This window comes from Ovis canadensis, chromosome 7 (genome assembly GCF_042477335.2).
Source record: "Ovis canadensis isolate MfBH-ARS-UI-01 breed Bighorn chromosome 7, ARS-UI_OviCan_v2, whole genome shotgun sequence".
Classification (NCBI taxonomy): Eukaryota; Metazoa; Chordata; class Mammalia; order Artiodactyla; family Bovidae; genus Ovis; species Ovis canadensis.
Genome location: NC_091251.1, coordinates 68,155,098 through 68,179,171, shown reverse-complemented (window position 1 = coordinate 68,179,171; position 24,074 = coordinate 68,155,098). Strand labels below are relative to the sequence as shown.

The following is a 24,074-nucleotide window of genomic DNA, read 5'->3' as shown; positions in this document are numbered from 1 at the left end:
GCCAGGCCTCCCTGTCCATCACCATTTCCCAGAGTTTACTCAGACTCACATCCATCGAGTCCGTGATGCCATACAGACATCTCATCCTCGGTTGTCCCCTTCTCCTCCTGCCCCCAATCCCTCCCAGCATCAGTCTTTTCCAATGAGTCAACTCTTCTCATGAGGTGGCCAAAGTACTGGAGTTTCAGCTTCAGCATCATTCCTTCCAAAGAAATCCCAGGGCTGATCTCCTTCAGAATGGACTGGTTGGATCTCCTTGCAGTCCAAGGGACTCTCAAGAGTCTTCTGCAACACCACAGTTCAAAACCATCAATTCTTCGGCACTCAGCCTTCTTCACAGTCCAACCCTCACATCCATACATGACCACAGGAAAAACCATAGCCTTGACTAGACGGACCTTAGTCGGCAAAGTAATGTCTCTGCTTTTAAATATCCTATCTAGGTTGGTCATAACTTTTCTTCCAAGGAGTAAGTGTCTTTTAATTTCATGGCTGCAGTCACCATCTGCAGTGATTTTGGAGCCCCCTCCAAATAAAGTCTGACACTGTTTCCACTGTTTCCCCATCTATTTCCCATGAAGTGATGGGACCAGATGCCATGATCTTCGTTTTCTGAATGTTGAGCTTTAAGCCAACTTTTTCACTCTCCTCTTTCACTTTCATCAAGAAGCTTTTTAGCTCCTCTTCACTTTCTGCCATAAGGGTGGTGGCATCTGCATATCTGAGGTTATTGATATTTCTCCCGGCAATCTGGATTCCAGCTTGTGTTTCTTCCAGTCCAGCGTTTCTCATGATGTACTCTGCATAGAAGTTAAATAAGCAGGGTGACAATATACAGCCTTGACGTACTCCTTTTCCTATTTGGAACCAGTCCGTTGTTCCATGTCCAGTTCTAACTGTTGCTTCCTGACCTGCATACAGATTTCTCAAGAGGCAGTCCAGGTGGTCTGGTATTCCCATCTCTTTCAGAATTTTCCACAGTTTACTGTGATCCACACAGTCAAAGGCTTTGGCATAGTCAATAAAGCAGAAATAGATGTTTTTCTGGAACTCTCTTGCTTTTTCCATGATCCAGCGGATGTTGGCAATTTGATCTCTGGTTTCTCTGCCTTTTCTAAAACCAGCTTGAACATCAGGGAGTTCACGGTTCACGTACTGCTGAAGCCTGGCTTGGAGAATTTTGAGCATTACTTTACTAGCATGTGAGATGAGTGAAATTGTGCAGTAGTTTGAGCATTCCTTGGCATTGCCTTTCTTTGGGATTGGAATGTGTGTATACACACACACACACACACACACACACACACCCATAAATACAAAATCATTCATTTATTCTTTGGCTGTACCTCATGGCATGCAGTTTCTTAGTTCTCTGACTAGGGATTGAAACCCTACGCCCTGAAGTGAAAGCAGGGAGTCCTAACTACTAGACTGTCAAGGAATTCTTTAAAAACACTGTTGGTGGGAGTGTAAATTGGTATAGCTGCTATGAAGAACAGTATGGAGGTTCCTTAAAAAAATAAAAATAGAGCTACCATATGACCCAGCAATCCCACTGGTATACCTGGAGAAAACCGTAATTCAAAATGATACACGCACCCTAATGTTCACTGTTGCACTATTTACAATAGCCAGGACATGGAAGCAACCTAAATGTCCATCAACAGAGGATTGGATAAAGAATATGTGGTACATATATACAATGGAGTAATACTGAGTCACAAGAAGAATGAAATAATGCCATTTGCAGCGAAATGGAGGGACCTAGAGATTACCACACTAAGTGAAGTAAGTCAGGTAAAGATAAATAAAATATAGTACCACTTAAATGTGGAATCTAAAAAGAAGGTACAAATGAACTTATCTACAAAACAGAAAGAGTTAAAGATGTAGAAAAAAAACTTATGGTTACAGGGGATAAGTGGGGCAGGATAAATTGGTAGATTGGGATTAATATATACACACTACTACATATAAAACAGATAACTAAGAAGGACCTACTGTACTGCACAGGGAACTCTACTCAATAATCTGTAATGACCCATATGGGAAATGAATCTAAAAAAGAGTAGATATATGCATATTTACAACTGATTCACTTTGCTATATAGCATAACCTAATACAACATTGTAAATCAACTGTATTTCAATAAAAAAATTTTTAATGTCATTTACAAGTACAATGTTTAAGACTTTTCTAATTGAAGACTACTAAACCCTTGATATACTTGATCTCAAGTACAACAGTCATTAAATAAAGCAGCACATGTATGAGAGACCATTTGACTTTTAAAAAATAATCTCATTTTAGAATAAATTAAGATTAACAGAGAAGTTGCAAATAAAGTACAAAGAATCATTTGATTTTGAAAATCAACCTCCTCTGATGATGAATCAGCTTCTATCAGCCCATCATCAATCCCTTCTGGATCCCAGAGACAGTTTTACCAGATAAGATGTGGTCAGGTCTATTTTCCAGGTAGAGTAACGGATACCTCCATCCAACCTGATTTCACCCATGTGCTCCATCTCTTCCCACCAGCTACCCAACTGTACGTTATCACTGCCAACAATCTCCCAACTTCACTTGTCATGAAAAGGAAAGGGAAAAGGAAAAAAGAAAAAGGAAAAATAGGAAAGGAAGAAAAGAAGGTGATTTCAAGGCTTTAGAAAAATATAATCTATTTATTTCCTTTTCAAAAACAAATGATATAGCACCATGGATCTAGGTTAAGAAACATCAACTCTTAAAATAGTTTTAAAAAACATTACCTCAAAATTTCCTAAGAGACTAAGACTTGTTACAGGTGGAGCACTAGAACTGAGAAGTGGTTTTTCATGAATATCTGGATCATCTTCAATGTTTAAACATGGTTGAGGACTATTTAAAAACAGAACAAAAAATTAAAAAAGAAAAAATCAGCAAATGGGCACATTAACAATACTGTTTTCTAATTTACTTTTGTACAAAACTAAATTAGGAAGATCTGATCAATTTTACTTGAAGTATCATAATCAAAATTTAATGTAATCAAATGTTAAGATATGAAATATCTTAAATTCTGGATTTTATAATCTTTGTTATTGTATTTGATAAAGAATATATATAAAGCATCCTAGATTTCAAGGTGGAATTTATAACATATCACATAGAAGCATCTACTGGAAATATATAGTAGTATAATGTAGTCTTCTTGGACTGCAAGGAGATCCAACCAGTCCATCCTAAAGGAGATCAGTCCTGGGTGTTCATTGGAAGGACTGATGTTGAAGCTGAAACTCCAGTACTTTGGCCACCTCATGTGAAGAGCTGACTCATTTGAAAAGACCCTGATGTTGGGAAAGACTGAAGGTAGGAGGAGAAGGGGACGACAGAGAATGAGATGGTTAGATGGCATCACCAACTCAATGGACATGAGTTTGGGTATACTCCAGGAATTGGTGATGGACAGGGAGGCCTGGTGTGCTGCAGTTCAAAGGGTCGGAAGGAGTCGGACATGACTGAGCGACTGAACTGAACTGAATGCAGTCTTCTATATCAATCTTCATTTTAAGTTAAGAACTAGAATACAAAGCAAAATTATGTGACTAAGGCATATAATGAGAGTATTATTTGTCAACATGGAACAAACTGCCAAGGCTGTTTTGCAAAGGCGTGTAAGACAAAGGAGGAGGTGAATGACCAGAAGCAGACAAACCCACTTAAATGTTAAAACCAATGTTAAGTGTTTGTTTATTATGATGCCATTATATAGTTAGCTATGCATTGTCTTAATCTCTCTCATCTTTAATAACTGAATGTGTGAAATCATCTTGAAAATGATAAAATGAAAAATAAGACTCCTGTTAAAATTTTTATTTTCAGAATCAACATCATTTACTATGAAAGGCTAGAATTTTGTGTAATATTATTTCATATATACAAATCAATTTTAAGATAAATACCTTCTAGATGATAAGCTTTTCAGATGCAGGAATGAAGAATCCAGATCAAAGCAACCTGATTGTGCCTTTCTTTGAGGAACCTAAGGTTAAAATAATCACTTGTTAGGTTTCAAAAGAATTTCAAAAGACTATTTTTTCTTGACTTGATCAAACAAATTTCAAATGAAAGCTAAGCATATCTTAAAAAATAATAGAACTTCTCTCTTAATAGTGTACTTAAAATCACCCTTTTTATTACATGTTGTCCCTATGTCTTCATTTTATTAACTAGTTAAAAAATAAACAAGTGATTAATAAAAGCACTTTTACTGTGGTTTTTTTTTTTTTTGGCCACGCCTCGAAGCTTGCAGGATCTTAGTTCCCTGACCAGAGATTAACTAGGGCCACTGCAGTGAAAGTGCCAAGTCCAAATCACTGGACCACCAGGGAATTCCCTAGGTTTTGACTTTTTTTAAGAACCAGACTGGGGACTTCCCTGGTAGTCAGTCCAGTGTCTTAAGATTCTGGGCTCCCAATACAGGGCCCTGGGTTTGATCCTTGGTCAGGGAACTAGATCCCACATGCCACAACTAAGACCCTGGTGCAGTCAAATAAATGAATAAAGAATCAGAACCAGTTTTCTCTAAAACCAAGTTTTACATGTAATCTTAATATAGAATAAGATTTTTACTTTTTACTTTACATACTTCTGTATTGAATGTGGTAGAAATAAATGATTTATAGTTTTACAATAAAAGGGGGCAAAAGAATTAAACAGTGATGGGAGCCTGGGGTCCTGGCAACTCCACTGTTCCTTTACCTATCCTTACCCCAGTGCACATTTCTAAGAACCCTGGCTGGGGCTTCACAGAGAATAGTTTTGAAAAATACTATTCTGGATTTTCAATCACTATTGTATACCAAATTACATTTAAGACAAACCACCAACTAGCTCAAAATATTCTAAAAGTCAAAGATCCCAGTGTAAATTAAAAGGTAAAATCACATACAACATGCAGGTTAGATGAATTTGTCTCTAAAATTAAAGTTAAATATGTATTAAAGTATCTGAGTTATTGGTCTAATTTGTGATACAGATGATACTGAAAGTCTAAACAATCTCAATATTTTTGAGAGTTGTATAAGTATACCATGCTATATTTTGGAGTCAGAACTTAATGTGAAATAGTCAATCCAAATTCTCATGTCTTCAATTCAGGAACATTTTCTACTTTAATTTCTTCTAATACTGCATTTTCTTTATCTACTCTTCCTTTTGGAATTTCTACTAGGCTTATATTGAACATCTCATTTTATCCTCCAGGCCACTTTCATACTGTACCATCTCTCTTTCCTTTTGCACTTTATTCCAGGTGCTTTCTTAACATGTGTCTGTCTATTTATTAAATCTCTATTCAGATGATTTCAGTCTACCATTTAATTCATGTATATGGGTATGTGCACATATGTGTACACTTCAATTATATTTTTCATTTCTATTTTTCCAATTCCACATGTGCTGTTATCTCAGTTCCCTGTCTTTATCTTCATTTATATCCCGGAAAATTTTACAAAGAATTATTTTTAATTATCTTTCATGCTGCTCTGATAACAAGATTCCTAAATATGAATTCCCTTCCTTCTTTCTCTTGTTGATTCTTTTAAGGTGCTTTGTAATTTTAATTCCCCTGAGATCATCTTTAGCAGGAGCTATTGTTGAAAATAAATCCTTGGTGCCATGGGTTATAGATGTGGGATAATCTCATGTTTTCTCATATATAGCACAAATTTGGAGCCCCCTATCTTGGGGTGATTTAGGCTTAGGTCCAAATTCTTTGGGGGACTTGTTTTCCCATCTAATCTATACCTTCCTGTTGTACCTTTTAATTAAATAGGTGATTTTTTTCCCCTCCTCTCTCCCATTTCTAGAATGGCTGTCCTCTTCTGTTCTGGCTTTATGGAGTTTGGTTTTAGGTCTCAGCTATGATTGGTATAGACCTGACTCCTGACCCAGCAGGAACATTAAATCTTAGCATTATATTAGATTTAGATATTCTGGAAAGCCATAATTAATTCACCCCTAGTTAGTATTTGGAAATGTGTCTTTCCTGCTCATATACTATATTATGTATTTATAAGTTGTGTTATATTTTATCCAGTATTTCTGCGTTTAGGAAAGAGGAAGGATCTTGTATCAACTCAGTTGACCATATTGAACAGAATTCTGCATGTAGTGGTCTTTACATCAGCATGATGCAAGTTTGTTTCCTGATCACTTGGGTATTTTGAAAGCATCTCATAGGTAGGTCAAATATTTGGGATTATTTTATATTGTTTGGAATTCAACTTCTCTAAAACAAATACCTAAGGTCCTAGTTATAATTTAAATCTAGATCTCTTATTCAAAAATTATTTTTTAAACATATGCTTTGCCTTTACTTTAAACACTCACATAAAAACAAAAATTATTTTATATTAGTAGCAAAATAACAGTTTACCTTTAGTTTAACTGAAATGGCAGCACTAGTGACTAACTATCAAATGCTTACCATATGTCAGGAATGATACTAATCATCCTCCTAACACTAAAGCAGACATTATCACTCCCTTTTTACAGATGAGGAAACTGAGGCTCAGAGAGATAATATTTCTCAACTAATGTCACGGAAACAGTGTCAGACTTTATTTTTGGGGGCTCCAAAATCACTGCAGATGGTGATTGCAGCCATGAAATTAAAAAACGCTTACTCCTTGGAAGAAAAGTTGTGACCAATCTAGATAGCATATTGAAAAGCAGAGATATTACTTTGCCAACAAAGGTTTGTCTAGTCAAGGCTATGGTTTTTCCAGTGGTCATGTATGGATGTGAGAGTTGGACTGTGAAGAAGGCTGAGCACCGAAGAATTGATGCTTTTGAACTGTGGTGTTGCAGAAGACTCTTGAGAGTCCCTTGGACTGCAAGGAGACCCAACCAGTCCATTCTGAAGGAGATCAGCCCTGGGATTTCTTTGGAAGGAATGATGCTAAAGCTGAAACTCCAGTACTTTGGCCACCTCATGCGAAGAGTTGACTCACTGGAAAAGACTCTGATGCTGGGAGGGACTGGGGGCAGGAGGAGAAGGGGACGACTGAGGATGAGATGGCTGGATGGCATCACGGACTCGATGGACATGAGTCTGAGTGAACTCCGGGAGTTGGTGATGGACAGGGAGGCCTGGCATGCTGCAATTCATGAGGTTGCAAAGAGTCAGACAGGACTAAGCGACTGAACTGAACTAAACTGAACTGAACATCACATGGCTAGAGAATAGTCGGTGTGACTCCAAAACAAAGCTGTTAACCATCACACTCAGATCTGTATTTGTAAATGTAGAAAGGGGAAACCTCTATCTCAAAATAAGATGATTAATTATACAGGTCCTAAATCAAAGACAGCCACAAATCTGAATCCCAGATGATTCAGCTGGTAGTGTCAACAAGGCTCAGTACTATAACACAAATCTATTTATAAAAAATATACTTGACACTTATTTTCCTTACATTTAGTAAGAATTAATATGCTAGACATTGAGAATTTCAGACAAATTTTATAATCATAACATAATAAATGCATTTTATCCACTTTTCCTTTTTCCATATTAACATTTAGGTATTAAGTATATCAAAAGGTAAAATGATTTCCCACTAAAAATTTATTTTGAAGCACTTAAATTTAAAATTTTCAATTAAAATTTGGATAAAATTATTTGCAAACATTTTACATAATAAGAGAAAAAAAATAAGAGAAAAACACTTACAGGACTGGAAAGAAGAGGCAATCCAGTTCGAGGATGAAAGGCTCTGGTTGAGGTTCCATCCAAGGAATGAAAATTATGTTTCTGCCAGACACTTGAGTGTCTAAATGGTATAGTTTTCTGCTAGGAAAAGAATTAGATTTTAATAGTAACATTCAAGTTTTTTGTTTTCAGATTTAGTCTTAATATGTACTGAGGTATTACATCCTTGGTGGTAAAGTTAATGACCTATAAACCTATCTATACACACATATTCATTATTTGTTGTTAAGTCGCTAAGCTGTGTCTGACTCTTTTGCGACCCCATGGACTGTAGCCTGCCAGGCTCCTCTGACCATGGGATTTTCAAGGCAAGAATACTGGAGTGGGTTGCCATTTCCTTCTCTGGGGTATTCTCCCAACCCAGGGACTGAACTTGCATCTCCTGCAGTGGCAGGCAGGTTCTTTATCATCTGAGGCACAAGAGAAGACCACATACACACACATTTATATACACTTTAATTAGAAAACAGAGTTTACGAGTTTTTTCTAGATGCTGAATAAACTCAAATAAAGAAAGTATGTCTAATGTATGCCTTGTTGTTGTTCAGTGGCCCAGTTGTGTCCGACTCTCTGTGACCCCATGGACTACAGCATGTCAGGTCAATGTATTTTATACTTAGTCTACCATTAGTAAGCTAATATTAAATTCTTTTAATCTGTGAAAAAAATAACTTCTCACAGTTAGAAAAAATTAGTACAATATTCTAAAATACGAAACTATGTCAATAGCAAGAGCCCTCCTCAGAAAATATAATTTGGTAGTTAGTGCATGATACAAGAATATAAATGTGAATTTTAAAATATACTTAAAACAGTCACAGTACCATGTTTTTGAAGTGATATAAGAAATAGACTATTTCTTAAGAATTTATGCAAGTTTATACTCAGAAATCAAAATTTCATGAAAACACATGAATATAAATCAGAAAGAACTAATGGGTCCTGGCTTTATCATTTCCTAGCTTTATTACCTTGGGCACGTTATATAACCTCTCTAGGCCTAGAGTCCACATTTGCAAACTTTAGTTAGCAACAGCACTTAATCTCACATCATAGTGAAAGGATTTAGTAAGCCAACATGTATAAAACACTCATAAGAATGCCTAGGCACATAGCAAAGGCTATATAATTACATTTAAAGTACTGCTAAGCCACTCCAGTCATGTCCAACTCTGTGCGACCCCATAGACGGCAGCCCACCAGGCTCCCCCCATCCCTGGGATCCTCCAGGCAAGAACACTGGAGTGGGTTGCCATTTCCTTCTCCAATGCATGAAAGTGAAAAGTCAAAGTGAAGTCACTCAGTCATGTCTGAGTCCTAGCGACCCCATGGACTGCAGCCTACCAGGCTCTTCTATCCATGGCATTCACCAAGCAAGAGTACTGCAGTGGGTTGCCATTGCCTTCTCCAATATTTAAAGTAAGAACATGAAAAAAACTAATCACAGTGGCTTGAAAAATACCATGGTCAAAGTAAGCCTCCCTATAATGTACCAGAAAGGGTCATGAAAAGCTAGTATTCTTAGGGTCAGGGTAGGTTTTTGTGACAATTAACGTTTTAGTAAATTGGAAACTGAAATTTGATTAAACCCATGTGTTGGAGGAGAGGAAATCTTCTGTTGAAAAACAGCAATTGGCAACATGGCATAATTTTAAGACTCTAATGTCCAACAAGACTAATCTGCCTAATAAAGAAGATGAACCAAGGTCATTGAGATTTGGATCAAGGCAGCTAAGTAGTTTTCCATATAACTGAGATATAAATTTGTAATGCTTTTTAGAGAAACAAAGGAAATTTAAGTCTAATAATAATTTTCTAAAGTTAAAAAGTGGTTTGGTGGACAAATAAAATGGAAATAACTTAAGTATGTCTGATTTATGTAGTAAAGTAAAAGTTTAAAAAATGTTTAAAAATCTACAATTTAATTATTACCACAACTATAAGCAAAAGAGATTCATCATTCTTACTTTAAAATTGAGGAGACTGGAAGTTTTAGAAGTGAGTGATTTATTCAGCTTCACTCAAGGTCCAAATTTGTCAGGACTGGAATGTAGGTATTTTGACCACTGGTCAGTGATTTCACTAGATATTCCTTAGCTGGGCAGAGGCATAACACAATGGGCACTCTGCTCGTAAAGGGCCAGAGTTGCTAACAAATAACACATTAAGCTAATGATAACAAGTTTCATTTCTGACTCCTTTTTACTCTCCAGCAACCGTTCCCAGTATTGAAATAAACAAAAAAGGGCAAGAGGAAGAATTTACCTAGCATTTGCTCTTAAGTGGGTAGTTTAATTTATAAGGATGTTGATACTAGATCTGTAGCCAGATAGTCTGCTCTATAGACAATGGGCACCTTGGGCCTTTATAACAAGATCTTCTGTAAACAAAATTTAAACCATAACAAGTATTTGAGGATTATATTTGAAATGTTAGAAATTACTTACCAACACCTCTTTATTTTTCAGTTGTTCACATGTGGACAAACAGTCTTTTATATTCTTTCTCTGAGAAGAGTTTTGAGAGTTTTCATCAATCGGATCTTTCTTATCCTGTTCATTTCTTAATTGGTCTAGCTTTTTGCATTTGAAACCTTCACTATCTTTAATAAGATAATTTTCTATACTATTAAGTTGAGTGTTTTGTTCACATGGCTTAGGCCTTTTTGGGTCTTTATTTGAGCACTCGTTTTCATGTTTACTCAGATATCCAGACATTTCCAACACAGTAACTTTTACTTTCAAGTCATTTTTTTTTGAATTATCACACTGGTGATTGCTAAAAGATTCTGGATTATAATTTTCATTTATTATTTTGTCCTTATACTTATTTGTGTAAATCTGTTTGTCAATACTGTTACAATTTGAATGCTCTTTATCAATCTCATCGTTAATTTCTTGCTTCTTAAATTGACACTCAGAACATGTGTTTTCTAACCTGATTGTCAAATCAAAGTTATTTTCTTTGCAGTGAGATATATTTGAAGGGGTCATTAAACCAGTAGCTTTGTTCTGTGTCTCCTGAAACGTACTTTGGATTTCACTAGGATTGTCCTTATACAGATTTCTTCTTGTTTGAGTTTGCAAAGAAGGCTTGACTTTACTGTTGCAATTAAAAGAACTAAAATATTTATTAGATATTGAGTTTTTCCCTTCACTGATGTCATCTAACAAGGAAAATTTTGTATTAGAAATGGAAACAGAGGTGTCATCCTTGTTTTTCTTCAATAAATTTTTGTCTTCATAGGAACTCCTAAATACTTTAGAAGGAACTGAACTGGAGTCCTGCATGTTGAATGATTGCCGGGGCATGTGAGATGCCATTGGATCAATATGCTCCAAGTGTTGAGCAATCCTTGCAATGATATCTTGCCGTTCTTGGAGTAAAGAGCTTATCAAAGGATTAGTCTCACCAACAGACTGACGAGAATGAAGACCATTAGAGATGCAAGTGTCATTTCGAGGAGTTTCTGGTTTTACTCGAATCTTCCCTTCACTGGTATCTTCTGAAGAGGTGAGCTCTGGACTGCCAAAAGAGACAGAGAATGTTTCTTTACATCTTCGTACACTTTCATTTTCTTGTGAAACACGGAAAAGTTTTGAATTAAGTGAACTAGATTCTTGCATATTAAGTGGATGTCCAGAAACATGGGAAGTACTTGGATCACAATGAATCAGATGCTGAGCTATTCTTGCAATAACTTCTTGCCGCTCCTGAATTAAAGAGCCTATTAAAGGATTAGTCTCACCAACTGACTGCCAGGAACTCTGGCGACTAGAGTCACTGGAATCAACCACTGAAAATGATTTTAAGGTTCTCACTGATGTTTCATGTGACTTTTTCTCTCCTATACTATTGAAGCCTAAAATATTGCCTTGAGATGTTCCATAGTCAGATTTACTACCAGTGCCTGGATATAGCTTGACATTTTTGACAGCTGCACTATATTCTGGAGTTGTGCCATTTTTTGCATGTAATATTATGCTTTCAGGTGCCATGGTCCAAGTTTGTTTGCTGCAAACACGTTGTGAACTGTCTGTACTACAATGATCTGCTTCTGTAGAATTTCGGTGCTGATGGGTTTTAAGTTCATGTTCTTGAATTCTTTTCTCATAAAGGCCAATGTTAGTGTGAATACTACAGGTCAAAACTGGATAATTAGATTGTCTGGGCAAGGACTGAACGCTGACTTTCAAGGCCACATTGTGAGAAACATTGGGAACAGGAAACACATGTTCAATTGGAGTCTGTGAAAAATTCCACTGTAGGTCTACATCAGCAGCACTGATTCTAGAATCACACAGAAAAAAATGGAATCAATGGATTATGAAACATATAATTATTATATATTATTTTCAAAACTTTAAACAATCATATACTTACCTTTGTTTGCACTAATTACTATTGAGATTTTAATCTACTTTACCATGCATGTCACTCTAACAAAACCAACATAAATAGACTATGCCTGCAATACAGACAATCTTCTTTTTAAGAACATTATAGTAATAAAGCACTAAAGTTAAAAAATAGTGTAATTCAAAATTAGTTGTCAAAATAGAAAAAAGGAACTTTCCATTTGCTTCTAAATAAATGAATTCAGTTAATTCTATTATAATTATATGCTTTCTGTGAGGTGATTTAGACATACTCTCTATCTCATGGCTACTGCCTAAAGAGACAGTTAAGACAGCTGTTCAGCAGCTTGTGTGTTTACAGTTTTCAAGATCTAAAAATTAAGTAGGTTTACCATTGTGAAAATTCAGCAGCCCAGAAAGTTTTTCCACTTTATTTACAATGGTGGTATGAATTCATTGTTGGTTCTACAAAGTAAGCTTAAAAGTTCTCTGAAAACTACTCTACACCAAATTTAACCCAAGAAACAAAACTCATCTTGAGTCATATCATATCTAAACTTCTCTAACATGCTTTGAGAAAAACTTGAGTAAATTTTATCCACTTACATTTAGAAATGAAGGAAGTAAACTGCTTAAAAGGTCAAATACCATTCAGTAGTTAACCACTGTATACGCATGGTTCTTTTTCTGCCCTAGACATACCTGTAAAGAATATTTCGTGGAGTAGCACCATGAGAAACACTCAGCCAAGCACTTAATTGAGAAAAAAACACAAATGAGCGGACAGCCAACAGGAGAGTCTTCTCTTCAATAAATCGATCACCACTCCTAAGGAAAGTAAAAAAGCATCATCTAAATGTCAGCAAGTATAAAGTGACTGAATTTTAGAAACGAACTGGTAAATATATCACTCAGGATATATGCTTTCAAGAGTGTGCGAGTACATTTACAAGTGTCACTTGAAGTCACAGAAGTACAAAATAGGTAAATTTTACTACATAAATAGAAGGATTCAAAGACATATCATTAAAGTAATTTATAGAAAGTAATGGAAAATCTAATTTACCAGGGACAACTTCAAACTCAGGTCAACTTACTGTCGAGGAACTGGCTCCAATATCCATCTTTCTAATAATAACGCATCTTGTTTAATAGCAGGATCATTTAGATCAATTCCTTCGGTGGTGGGCCCATCATCACTGTAGCAGCAGTCTGGTAGTAGCATCACTTCCACCATGATTGGAAGGTTATTCTTCCACAACAATGCGACCTCAGACCTAGTTCGTCTGGCTTGGCGACACTTGGAGAAGATGGAGGTAAGCAAAATGGCTCAATAGCCCATCCAGTTTTATATTTCAATTCGAAAAGTATAATTGTAAAGCAGACATCTGTATGAAAATGAGTCGCCTATTCAAGGGCTTTGCTCAGGCTTGTCTGTCTATTTAGGTTTCCTCACTGAACAATGCATCAGCACTATTAACTCCAGAGTGTGGGGATTAGTAGCTAACAACAATTATGATGCAAATTTTCTTGTGGGAGGATATCTTTGCTCTATTTTGTGAAAAAATAACTGCCATGCACAATGTCTGACAGGCCTCAAGATGACCCAGCCTTGTCTCATCTTGATATCATTAATTATAGATGAAAGATTCAGTCTAAGAGCAAAATATTAAAAGTTCATTTTCACTAAACACTCAAAATAGACAAGATTTTAGAAGTTTAAAAATTTGGACTACATTTAAAAAACTAACTGGCAGAAATATCTTTACAGCAAATTATATGCTACATACCAAAATAAATATTTTTAACAGTATTATACAGAAACATTAATGACAGTAAAAAGCATCCTCCCATTAATGTGGGGAAAATAATAATAAACATAAATTGAATAAATAAACAAGAACATAAAGTTGATGAACTAGGGCTGAGACTAAAACTAATGAAATCTAATTCACAGTTAACAAGGATCATCTTAAATCTGATGTGTGTGGACAAAGGTATGAAATTAGCAGCACACTTACCTACTGATGGAAAAAATATGTACTATACTTTTCTTTATGTTGTAACCAATTTTATACTTAAATGTGAATGTTAAAATTGTAATAAAGGTGATGACAGAATTTAAACCAATTTATATAAAAGGCAGATAAAATACATTCAACACACAATTCTCACCTGGGCCAGCTTGTCACTACATTCATGTTTTGTAGTTATTGGGTAACAGGACTGTGCTGGAGGACAATGGAAACTTTCTGTCCGACCTTTAACAGAACATTCAGGTGTTCGTCCTTCTGTTATTAACAAGGCCAGAGAGACCAAGAATTCCTCTGCATCATACTCAAAATATTCATCCAGAGTATCTAGTATTAAAAGAAAGAAAAGAAAGAAAGATGGGTCCTTGCTTTAAGGTATCCTTGATAAGAATTCATTTTTTAATGTCTACAAAAACTAATACCACAGCCCAAATTCAATTATATCCACTAACAAAGAGTGAAGCTATTTCAAGTCCTAAAAGATGATGTTGTGAAAGTGCTGCACTCAATATGCCAGCAAATTTGGAAAACTCAGCAGTGGCCAGAACTGGAGAAGGTCAGTTTTCATTCCAATCCCAAAGAAAGGCAATGCCAAAGAATGCTCAAACTACTGCACAATTGCACTCATCTCACACACTAGTAAAGTAATACTCAAAATTCTCCAAGCCAGGCTTCTACAGTACATGAACTGTGAACTTCCAGATGTTCAAGCTGGTTTTAGAAAAGGCAGAGGAACCAGAGATCAAATTGCCAACATCCACTGGATCACAGAAAAAGCAAGAGAGTTCCAGAAAAACATCTATTTCTGCTTTATTGACTATGCCAAAGCCTTTGACTGTGTGGATCACAACAAACTGTGGAAAATTCTTAAAGAAATGGGAATACCAGACCACCTGATCTGCCTCATGAGAAATCTGTATGCAGGTCAAGAAGCAACAGTTAGAACTGGACATGGATTAACAGACTGGTTCCAAATTGGGAAAGAAGTCCGTCAAGGCTGTATATTGTCACCCTGCTTATTTAACTTTTATTCAGAGTACATCATGAGAAATGCTGGGATGGATGAAACACAAGCTGGAATCCAGATTGCCAGGAGAAATATCAATAACCTCAGATATGCAGATGACACCACCCTTAGGGCAGAAAGCAAAGAAGAACTAAAGAGCCTCTTGATGAAAGTGAAAGAAGAGAGTGGAGAAAAACTAAGATTGTGGCATCTGCCATCACTTTATGGCAAATAGATGGTGAAACAGTGGAAACAGTGTCAGACCTTATTTTGAGGGGCTCCAAAATTACTGCAGATGGTGACTGCAGCCATGAAATTAAAAGATGCTTACTCCTTGGAAGAAAAGCTACGAACAACCAAGACAGCCTATTAAAAAGCAGAGACATTACTTTGCCAACAAAGGTCCATCTAGTCAAAGCTGTAATTTTTCCAGTAGTGATGTATGGATGTAAGAGCTGGACCATTAAGAAAGATGAGTGCCAAAGAATTGATGCTTTTGAGCTGTGGTGTTGGAGAAGACTCTTGAGAATCCCTTGGAGTGCAAGGAGATCCAACCAGTCCATCCCAAAGGAAATCAGTCCTGAATATTCATGGGAAGGACTGATGCTAAAGTTTAAACTCCAATACTTTGGCCACCTGATGCGAAGAGCTGTCTTATTTGAAAAGACCCTGAAGCTGGGAAAGACTGAAGGCAGGAGGAGAAGGGGATGACAGAGGATGACATGGTTGGATGGCATCGCCAACTCAATGGACATGAGTTTGAGTAAACTCTGGGAGTTGGTGATGGACAGGGAGGCCTGGTGTGCTGCAGTCCATGGGGTCGCAAAGAGTAGGACACGACCAAGTGACTGAACTGAACAAAGAGTAAAAACAAGGCAATTAAAATACAATAAACTCTTAATTAACCAGGTAAAAAAATCAAATGTTGATGGATAATCCTCAATTTCATTTATAACAAACCTGCTTAAAATTACGGCATAAAATTATTTTTATGTAAATGTCAATTAAAATATTTAATATTAAGGAATAGAAAAAGCAAGGGAATTCTAGAAAAACATCTATTTCTGCTTCATTGACTATGATAAAGCCTTTGTGTGGATCAGAACAAATTGTGGAAAATTCTTAAAGAGATGGTAATACCAGACCACCTCACCTGCCTCCTGAGAGGCAGATCAAGAAACCACAGTTAGAACAAGACATGGAACAATGGACTGGCTCCAGATCGGGAAGGGGTACATCAAAGCGGTATATTGTCACTTACTTATTTAACTTATATGCAGAGTATATCATGCTAAGTGTGGGGATGGATGAAGTACAAGCTGCAATCAAGATGGCTGGGAGAAATATCAATAACCTCAGATATGCAGATGACACCACCCTTATGACAGAAAGCAAAGAGGAACTAAAAAGCCTCTTGATGAAGATTAAAGAGGAGAGTGAAAAAGCTGGCTTAAAACTCAACATTCGAAAAATGAAGATCATGGCATCTGGTCTCATCATTTCATGGCTAATAGATGGGGAAACAATGGAAACAGTGAGAGACTTTATTTTCTTGGGGCCCAAAACCTCTGCATATGGGGACTGCAGCCATGAAATTAAAAGATGCTTGATCCTTGGAAGAAAGGTTATGACCAACCTAGACAGCATATTAAAAAGCAGAGACCTTACTTTGCCAACAAAGGTCCGTCTAGTCAAAGCTGTGGTTTTTCCAGTAGTCATGTATGGATGTGAGAGTTGGATCATAGAGAAGGCTGAGCATTGAATAATAGATGCTTTTGAACTGTGGTGTTGGAAAAGACTCTTGAGAGTGCCTTGGACTGCAAGGAGATCCAACCAGTCAATTCTAAAGGAAATCAGTCCTGAATATTTATTGGAAGGACTGATGCTGAAGCTGAAACTCCAATACTTTGGCCACTTGATACAAAGAATGTCTCATTAGAAAAGACCTTGATGCTGGGAAAAATTGAAGGCAGGAGGAGAAAGGGATGACAGAGGATAAGTAGGTTTGAAGGCATCACCAACTCACGGACATGAGTTTGAACAAGCTCCAAAGACGGTGCAAGACAGGGAAGCCTGATGTGCTGCAGTCTATGAGGTCGCAGAGTCGGACACAAGTGAGCGACTGAACAACAACAGAAAATCCTTTAAGATAATAATATTTTTAGATGTCAAATATAATAGCTTTCATGAAGAAAACTTCGCCAACAGCCAAAAGGTTAAAATGTCTTATTACATCTTATATTTTTAGTTAAGATGTTTTATTACTATTAAATATTAGAAAAAGAGGCAGATCCAAAAGTATGTTTTTCCCTTTCTCTCCTTTTCTCATTCCTTAACTAGTTCCTAGTTCTTAGAGCCCTAATTCGGTGATGTGGACATTCACAGTCACAGCGTTCTTCTTTTTATTTGCCACACAGTAGCAGTAGTTGCAGAGGTAGACATTTCATAATTATCCAACAGGAGATGCAGGCCTGATTGTAATATACGAAGTGTGATGTTTTTTGGTTCCTATGCAGTTTCAAACAATCTAACCTGCAAATGTTTCACTTAGTTATATTAATTTTAAATTTCTTACAAGTCCTCCAATTTTAAAAGTACAGTTAGTTTTCAAAACTATTAACCTGCTATGCAGATTGGACATGCATGCATATGTACATGCACACACAAAATTCAATTTATAGTACAGTCTTAAAAAGGCTGCTTTCTCTTATCTCTACCAATTAAGCAGTACATACAGGAGACACATTCCTGTAATAAAGGAGACATGCGAGATGGAGGTTTGATCCCTGGGTCAGGAAGATTTGACGCTAGTGGTAAAGAACCCGCCTGCTGATGCAGGAGATATAAGAGACTTGGGTTTGATCCCTGATTCGGGAAGATACACTGGAGAATGGTATGGCAACTCACTCCAGTATTCTTGCCTGTAGAATCCCATGGACAGGGGAGCCTGGTGGACAACAGTTCTTAGGTTCACAAAGAGTTTGACATGACTAAAGCAACTTGGCACACAAGCGACTAAGCACATCCCAAAGTAGATGACGAGAGAACACAAAGTTGTACTGCATATAGCTACTAGTCTCAAATGGTTTGACTCAGAGATGATTTTTAAAACAGTGGAACATTGAAGCACACAATAAATTCCAATGAAGTTCAGATAATACTGGTAAAATTTTGCAAAAGAGGCAGATGTTGGGCTGAACTAGTAAAGGGTAAGTACAACTTGAGGGGAGCATTTGTACAAAAAGAAGTATAGAAACGGTAGGAGTGGAGCCTGATTGTGAATGGCCTTGAGGGGGGTATGATGATAAGCATCTAGATCTAGCCTCAGGAATGCTTATTAGGAAAAGAAGGAACCTTGAGAGCCAACTTGATTGAGCTGGTATTTTAAGGCCATTCCGAAAAGTTTCCCTAAAATGAGCATTTACAACATATAAAATAGCAGTCAACATGACTTGGTGAAATTGTCAGGCATTGTCAATTCTCACTACTTTCTATATATTAACTTATTTAATCCTCAGAGCACCTCTAGAAGGTGGGGACTATTACCACCATTTTTATAGATAACCAAAGCATAGAGAGATTAAATAACTGCCCAAGATCACCCTGCTAGGAAGCTGCAAAGTTGATATTTGAACCTTCGTAAGTCTGGTTCCAGAATCTGAGTCCCTAACTACCCCAAACATGCTTTCTTTTTTTGTGGCTACAAATTTTGCTTTTATATACTTTAATAGATACTTGTAAAAATATAAATATAAGTAATATATATTCAACATATATTTTAATAATATATTTTGGAATATTTGTGGTACAGGGTTTGTTTCCAGGAAAAGGACCATAATTTATAATATTGTGCCAACTGGGGATAAAAGAGAGGTGTGAACTTTCATTTTTCCTCCAGGAACCAATTAGGTCATAAGTCAAGGGTCTCCTGTGGTCTCCTGAGACACAGTGAGTTAAATCATGATGTCCTGCAGAGGGAATCAAAAGACATAAAAAGAAATCCACTCATCCTTTTTTCTCTGATGGTTCTGTGAGTTTTCAAGACTAGCACAGCTTTGCCATGGGCTGGCAACATGGCGTGATTTTAGCTCTCAGAAAATTTCTCTGGGCTCATCCTTTTCCCTCTCTCAAACTGTGGGGTAATCTTGGAGAGCTAAAAACTGTGTCAGAACAGTTGCTCCTAAGCTATGAAATGCTGAGTGTTGCCAAGATGTCAACTACTCCATGTGAGTACTAAGGATGGTCCACAGCCTAAGTAATGTCTCATACATATTTGATACTATTTTTAAAATTATAATTCATCTTCCAAATGGATAAAGATGTGGTGCATACATACAATGGAATATTACTAAAAAAAAATTAAATAATGCCACTTGTGGCAAAATGAATGGACCTAGAGATTTTGATACTAAGTGAAGTAAGTCAGACAGAGAAAGACAAATACCATATGACATCACTTATATATGAAATCCAAAAAAATAATACACATGAACTTATTTACAAAACAGAAACAGACTCACAGACTTAGAGAATGAATTTATGGTTTCCAAGGAGGAAGGATGGAGGGAGAGGGTCAGATTGGGAGTTTCGGATTAACATGCATACACTGCTGTATTTAAAATAGATAATCAATAAGGACCTACTGAAAGACAAACAACAACAAAAAACAAGCCTAGTAGGATATGGCTTACTCACATACTAGAAATTATTAAGTTTAAAATTATAAAAACCAAACTAGAAAAAAGCATTTTTGAATAATTTAATATTTGACTGAAATTGGTTGTTTTGGTCGTTACCTCCTCAAATAGGAAACTAAAAATACTCCAAAACCATGACTGGAGTCTACAATCCTTTGGAAGGCTTACTGAATTTAGCCAGGGTATTAACTAACTATATGAAAAATGCCAAACAAAGATTAGAGATGACAGTGGTTACCTATTAGTTATCTATGTAACTATTACAAAACTACTGCAAGGAATAATATGGACTAACAATGGTATCATGAAACACATAAAATACTAGCTAAATGCATGTGACAACATGATGACAGCCTTTAGGAACTTGTCAGGAAAAACTTATGGGTATCTGAATTTTAACAAATGATAATACTAAATGACACTAGTCATTAGAAAAGTTGCCTTATTAAAATTTTGAAAATTTCAATTTCTAAAACCTCTGCCATACAGTAGAGTTTACTGTAGTAAAGAATATGACTAATGAACTGGGAAATTTTATGACATAATAAAGAAAATTCATTAGATATGAATTGCTATCTTAAGGACATAGATTATCCCAGAAATAAGGTATAATTTGGGGGGTCTCTGTAAACAATTTACTTTTATAAAAACAAAAAGTGTTTGAAACGTAGACAAACATGGGCTGCAAAGGCTTACCTATTAGCCTTTTTTTTTAAGAGATAAATTGATTTAAAACATAACTGAACAGAAAGGTTGTTATAAATTTTCACAAGCTATCATTGACCGATCATTAGAGAATAGAAGTCAATCAACTAAAGCATAGTTCTTGAGTCCCTCTCCCCCAAAGACTTCAATGGGGACACTGCTTACACCACTGCCTGACTAGAAGCTGTGACCAGACTGGCTCCCTTTTAGTGGCGTTCTCTTCTAGTTCTGGAGTTCAGCCATCTTCTTCATCGGTTCTCTCCAACAAATAAGTGAATAATTTTCCCATTGGGAAAATCTTAAACAATCAGAATGATCCACAGGTGAAACAGGCTAACCTGGGAAATAAATTCTTCATCACTAAGGATGCTCACAAACAGACAGATAAATAATCGCCCGGGTGTAGCTGAAGGGATTTAGCTGTCAAGTGATAGCTGAATTAGACATCCATTGGTTCTTTCAACCTTGAGAGTCTATGAATCTCTACTCTGAAGTACTTCATAAAAATCCCAGGGGAGAGGCCAGAACCACCATTTCCTTCTTGGGAGGACCTAACTGGAGTCCCTCTGAACCAGAACTTATCATAAACACTTAATGGTGGTGTCTGAATCCTTGATTTAAAAAAAAATCTAGAATACTTCAAAGCTCTGTCCAAAGGAAATGGAAGAAGAATGTCCTTCCTATCACTGGGCTGCTGTCTATGCTGTTAAGTTTACTTCTAAAGTCTCCCAAGGTAGTAGATTTCACATCCCTCATATATGGAATAAAATGAAGCATGAGAACACCTGGGGGACTGCTAAAAAGAAAATTTCTCTAAAAATCACGTCCTTTCAAACATATAGTGAACAATCTGGTAATATGAATAAAGATTCTCCCATGAATTTATTCCAAAGAAATAACAGAACAAGTACACAGAGTTGAATGTCGAAGGATATTTATTACAGCATTTATACCAGTCAAAAAATGCAATCAATCTAAATGTCCAAGAAAATGCCCTGGTTAAAAAGGCACTGTGGTAAAGTTTTACCTAAAATAATGATATAGACCTACTTTTGACAACGATTATCCACAACATAAGTGAAAACACAACTCTCAAAAGAAATAATGTCATGATCATGTGTTCATGGGATTACATATGCACACATGCATAGATTCCTATAAAGCAAACAGACAAACTAAATTTTAAATAAATTTCTAGTCTCTGGCATTAGACAAAAGATAAAACCTATTAGCTGAAAATAATATATAAATAAAAGAATTGCATAGTGTCATATACATTAATTAGTTATTGTTCTGTAAAACCCCTGCTAAGTAGATCACATTAATAGTGTGGTTACTTAGTAGAGGAATTCGTAACAACAGACATAGACAATGGCATTACTGGTTCTGGTGTTGAAATTAGAACTTAGAAGTTTCAAATACTTTTCTGCTTTGTTTTCTTTCTTTTTTTCTCTTTAAAAGCAATCTTTTAAAAATAATTAGGTAAGAACTAGTATCTTATATTGATAATATGAAAAATATATGGATGAATCTGAGAAAGGGTGTTAAGATTTAGGAGCAGAGGTTATGGTTAGAGAATTGGGCTCAGTTGATATAGCCAGTATATAGGTATGAAGACGGTGTTAACTGCTATACTATAACTGCAAAAACTGAGAGGAATTATGTGAATGCTTTATACTGACTGTTGAAGGATGGCTTTTCTCAGCAGATAACATTTAAGCCAAGGTCAGAACAAGGAACAAACCATTAAAAAACTGGGAGAAAGAGCACTCTGAGCAAAGGGTCTAAGGTAGGAATGAAGCAATAATGTCCCAGGAACTAAAAGAAGGTGAGTAAGGATGGAAAGGCAGTAGCAGAGAGGAAAAGTGGTAAGAATTATAGTTTAGAATGGTGATCAAGGCAGTGCAAGTTTGATGCATGAAGTAGGGCACTCAAGGCCAGTGCTCTGGGACAACCCAGAGGGATGGGGTGGGGAGAGAGGTGGGAGGGAGGTTCAGGATGGGGGGACACCAGTGGCTGATTCATGTCGATGTATGGCAAAAACCATCACAATAATGTAAAGTAATTATCCTCCAATTAAAAAAAAAGTGGTCAGCGACTATATCATACAGAATTTTGAAGCAAGGGGAAGGAAATTAGATTTTATCCTAAATGCAGTGGGAAGCTGTTGGACGGTTTTAACTAGAGAAATGACATGATCTGATTTACATTTTAAAATGATCGCCCTGACAGATATGTTAATAACAAAATAAGTGAAAAAGAATCAGAGTGGGTATACTAGTTAGGAGGTTGTTTTTTTTCCAGGGTTAGAGATATAGTTTCAGGAAACATTGGCACTTGGACAGCATTTAGAGTGAAGAGTCACCTAGAAGCACATAGTGAGAATTCATGACAAAGGCCTGAGGCACTCTAACAAGTAGAGATCTGGTAGAAGATGATAAACAAGCAAAAGGAGCTGGTATATGTCAAGTATGGTATAATGGAAGTTCCAAGAAAAAAAAAAGTTTCATGGAGGGTGTGGCCAACTGTCTCAAACAGTAATGAGGTCTAATAAAACATAAACAAAGAAATGACCACTGGGTTTGACATTAAGGAAGTCATTGGTGACTTTGACAATAGTGATCTCAATAGATGGTGATGATGGAAGATTAGATAGACGTGGCTGCTGCTAAGTCTCTTCAGTTGTGTTCAACTCTGTGCCACCCCATAGACGGCAGCCCACCAGGCTCCCCCGCCCCTGGGATTCTCCAGGCAAGAACACTGGACTGGGTTGCCATTTCCTTCTCCAATGCATGAAAGTGAAAAGTGAAAGTGAAGTCGCTCAGTCGTGTCCGACTCTTAGCAACCCCACGGACTGCAGCCCACCAGGCTTCTCCATCCATGGGATTTTCCAGGCAAGAGTATTGGAGTGGGCTGCCATTGCCTTCTCTGATAGACGTGGCATATATTGTCAATTATTCTGAAGGGTACACATGATAAACACAAAAGCCTACTTTCCTAGTCCTCACTTAACACAATGACGATTCATGTATCACAATATAAGTACTACACATGTAGAATCCTCACTCATACAAAATTGTCTCCAAATCCCAAAAGAGAATAAAAGAAGTTCCCTTCTAAGTCTTTGATACAGGGGCAGGAGATTCTCCCTCTTCAGGGCCTAAAATCCAGTAACTGAATTTTACTAATTTGTTCTTCAAATGTCTCTTGAAATTAAACCTTCCTTTTCAACTTCAAATCAGTTACCAAGTTAGATTCTTATTATTTACACCAGTCTCCTAGCTATGGTCTAGGACTCTAGGCCCTTATTTGTCTTGCACACTGATGCAGATTAATCTTCCTGTAAAGCCATTCCACCACATTCCTCTCAGCTCAACATTTTTCTGTTTGTTTTTTGTTTGTTTTACTGGCTCCTTAACTGTCAATTAAACCCAGTGTAAATGCTTAAGCCTGACACTAGGGCCAGGGCCACCATACAGAGCCAGCTACTCTGGTTGTGCACTGGCAGATTCTGA

The 24,074-nt window shown here is 36.7% G+C and overlaps 1 protein-coding gene across 13 annotated transcripts in view; it reads right to left on the bottom strand.

Annotated features, from left to right (window-relative positions):
• ATOSA (atos homolog A) overlaps positions 1 to 24,074 on the bottom strand; it is an 86,214-nt gene that overhangs the window by 12,860 nt on the left and 49,280 nt on the right. For 7 of the 13 annotated variants that reach the window (XR_011258237.1, XR_011258238.1, XR_011258239.1 and 4 more), the window contains 7 exons: positions 14,294 to 14,478; positions 13,216 to 13,418; positions 12,821 to 12,946; positions 10,208 to 12,050; positions 7,722 to 7,841; positions 3,946 to 4,025; positions 2,773 to 2,881 (listed from right to left, as the gene is read on the bottom strand). Coding sequence is in view for 7 of the 13 variants with exons in the window: in XM_069596480.1 (XP_069452581.1) it covers positions 2,773 to 2,881; positions 3,946 to 4,025; positions 7,722 to 7,841; positions 10,208 to 12,050; positions 12,821 to 12,946; positions 13,216 to 13,418; positions 14,294 to 14,478 (2,666 nt within the window). In the remaining 6 variants the exon portion in view is untranslated. The remainder of the gene's footprint in view (positions 1 to 2,772; positions 2,882 to 3,945; positions 4,026 to 7,721; positions 7,842 to 10,207; positions 12,051 to 12,820; positions 12,947 to 13,215; positions 13,419 to 14,293; positions 14,479 to 24,074) is intronic. The other 6 variants (XR_011258240.1, XR_011258241.1, XR_011258242.1 and 3 more) reach the window with 1 other exon arrangement.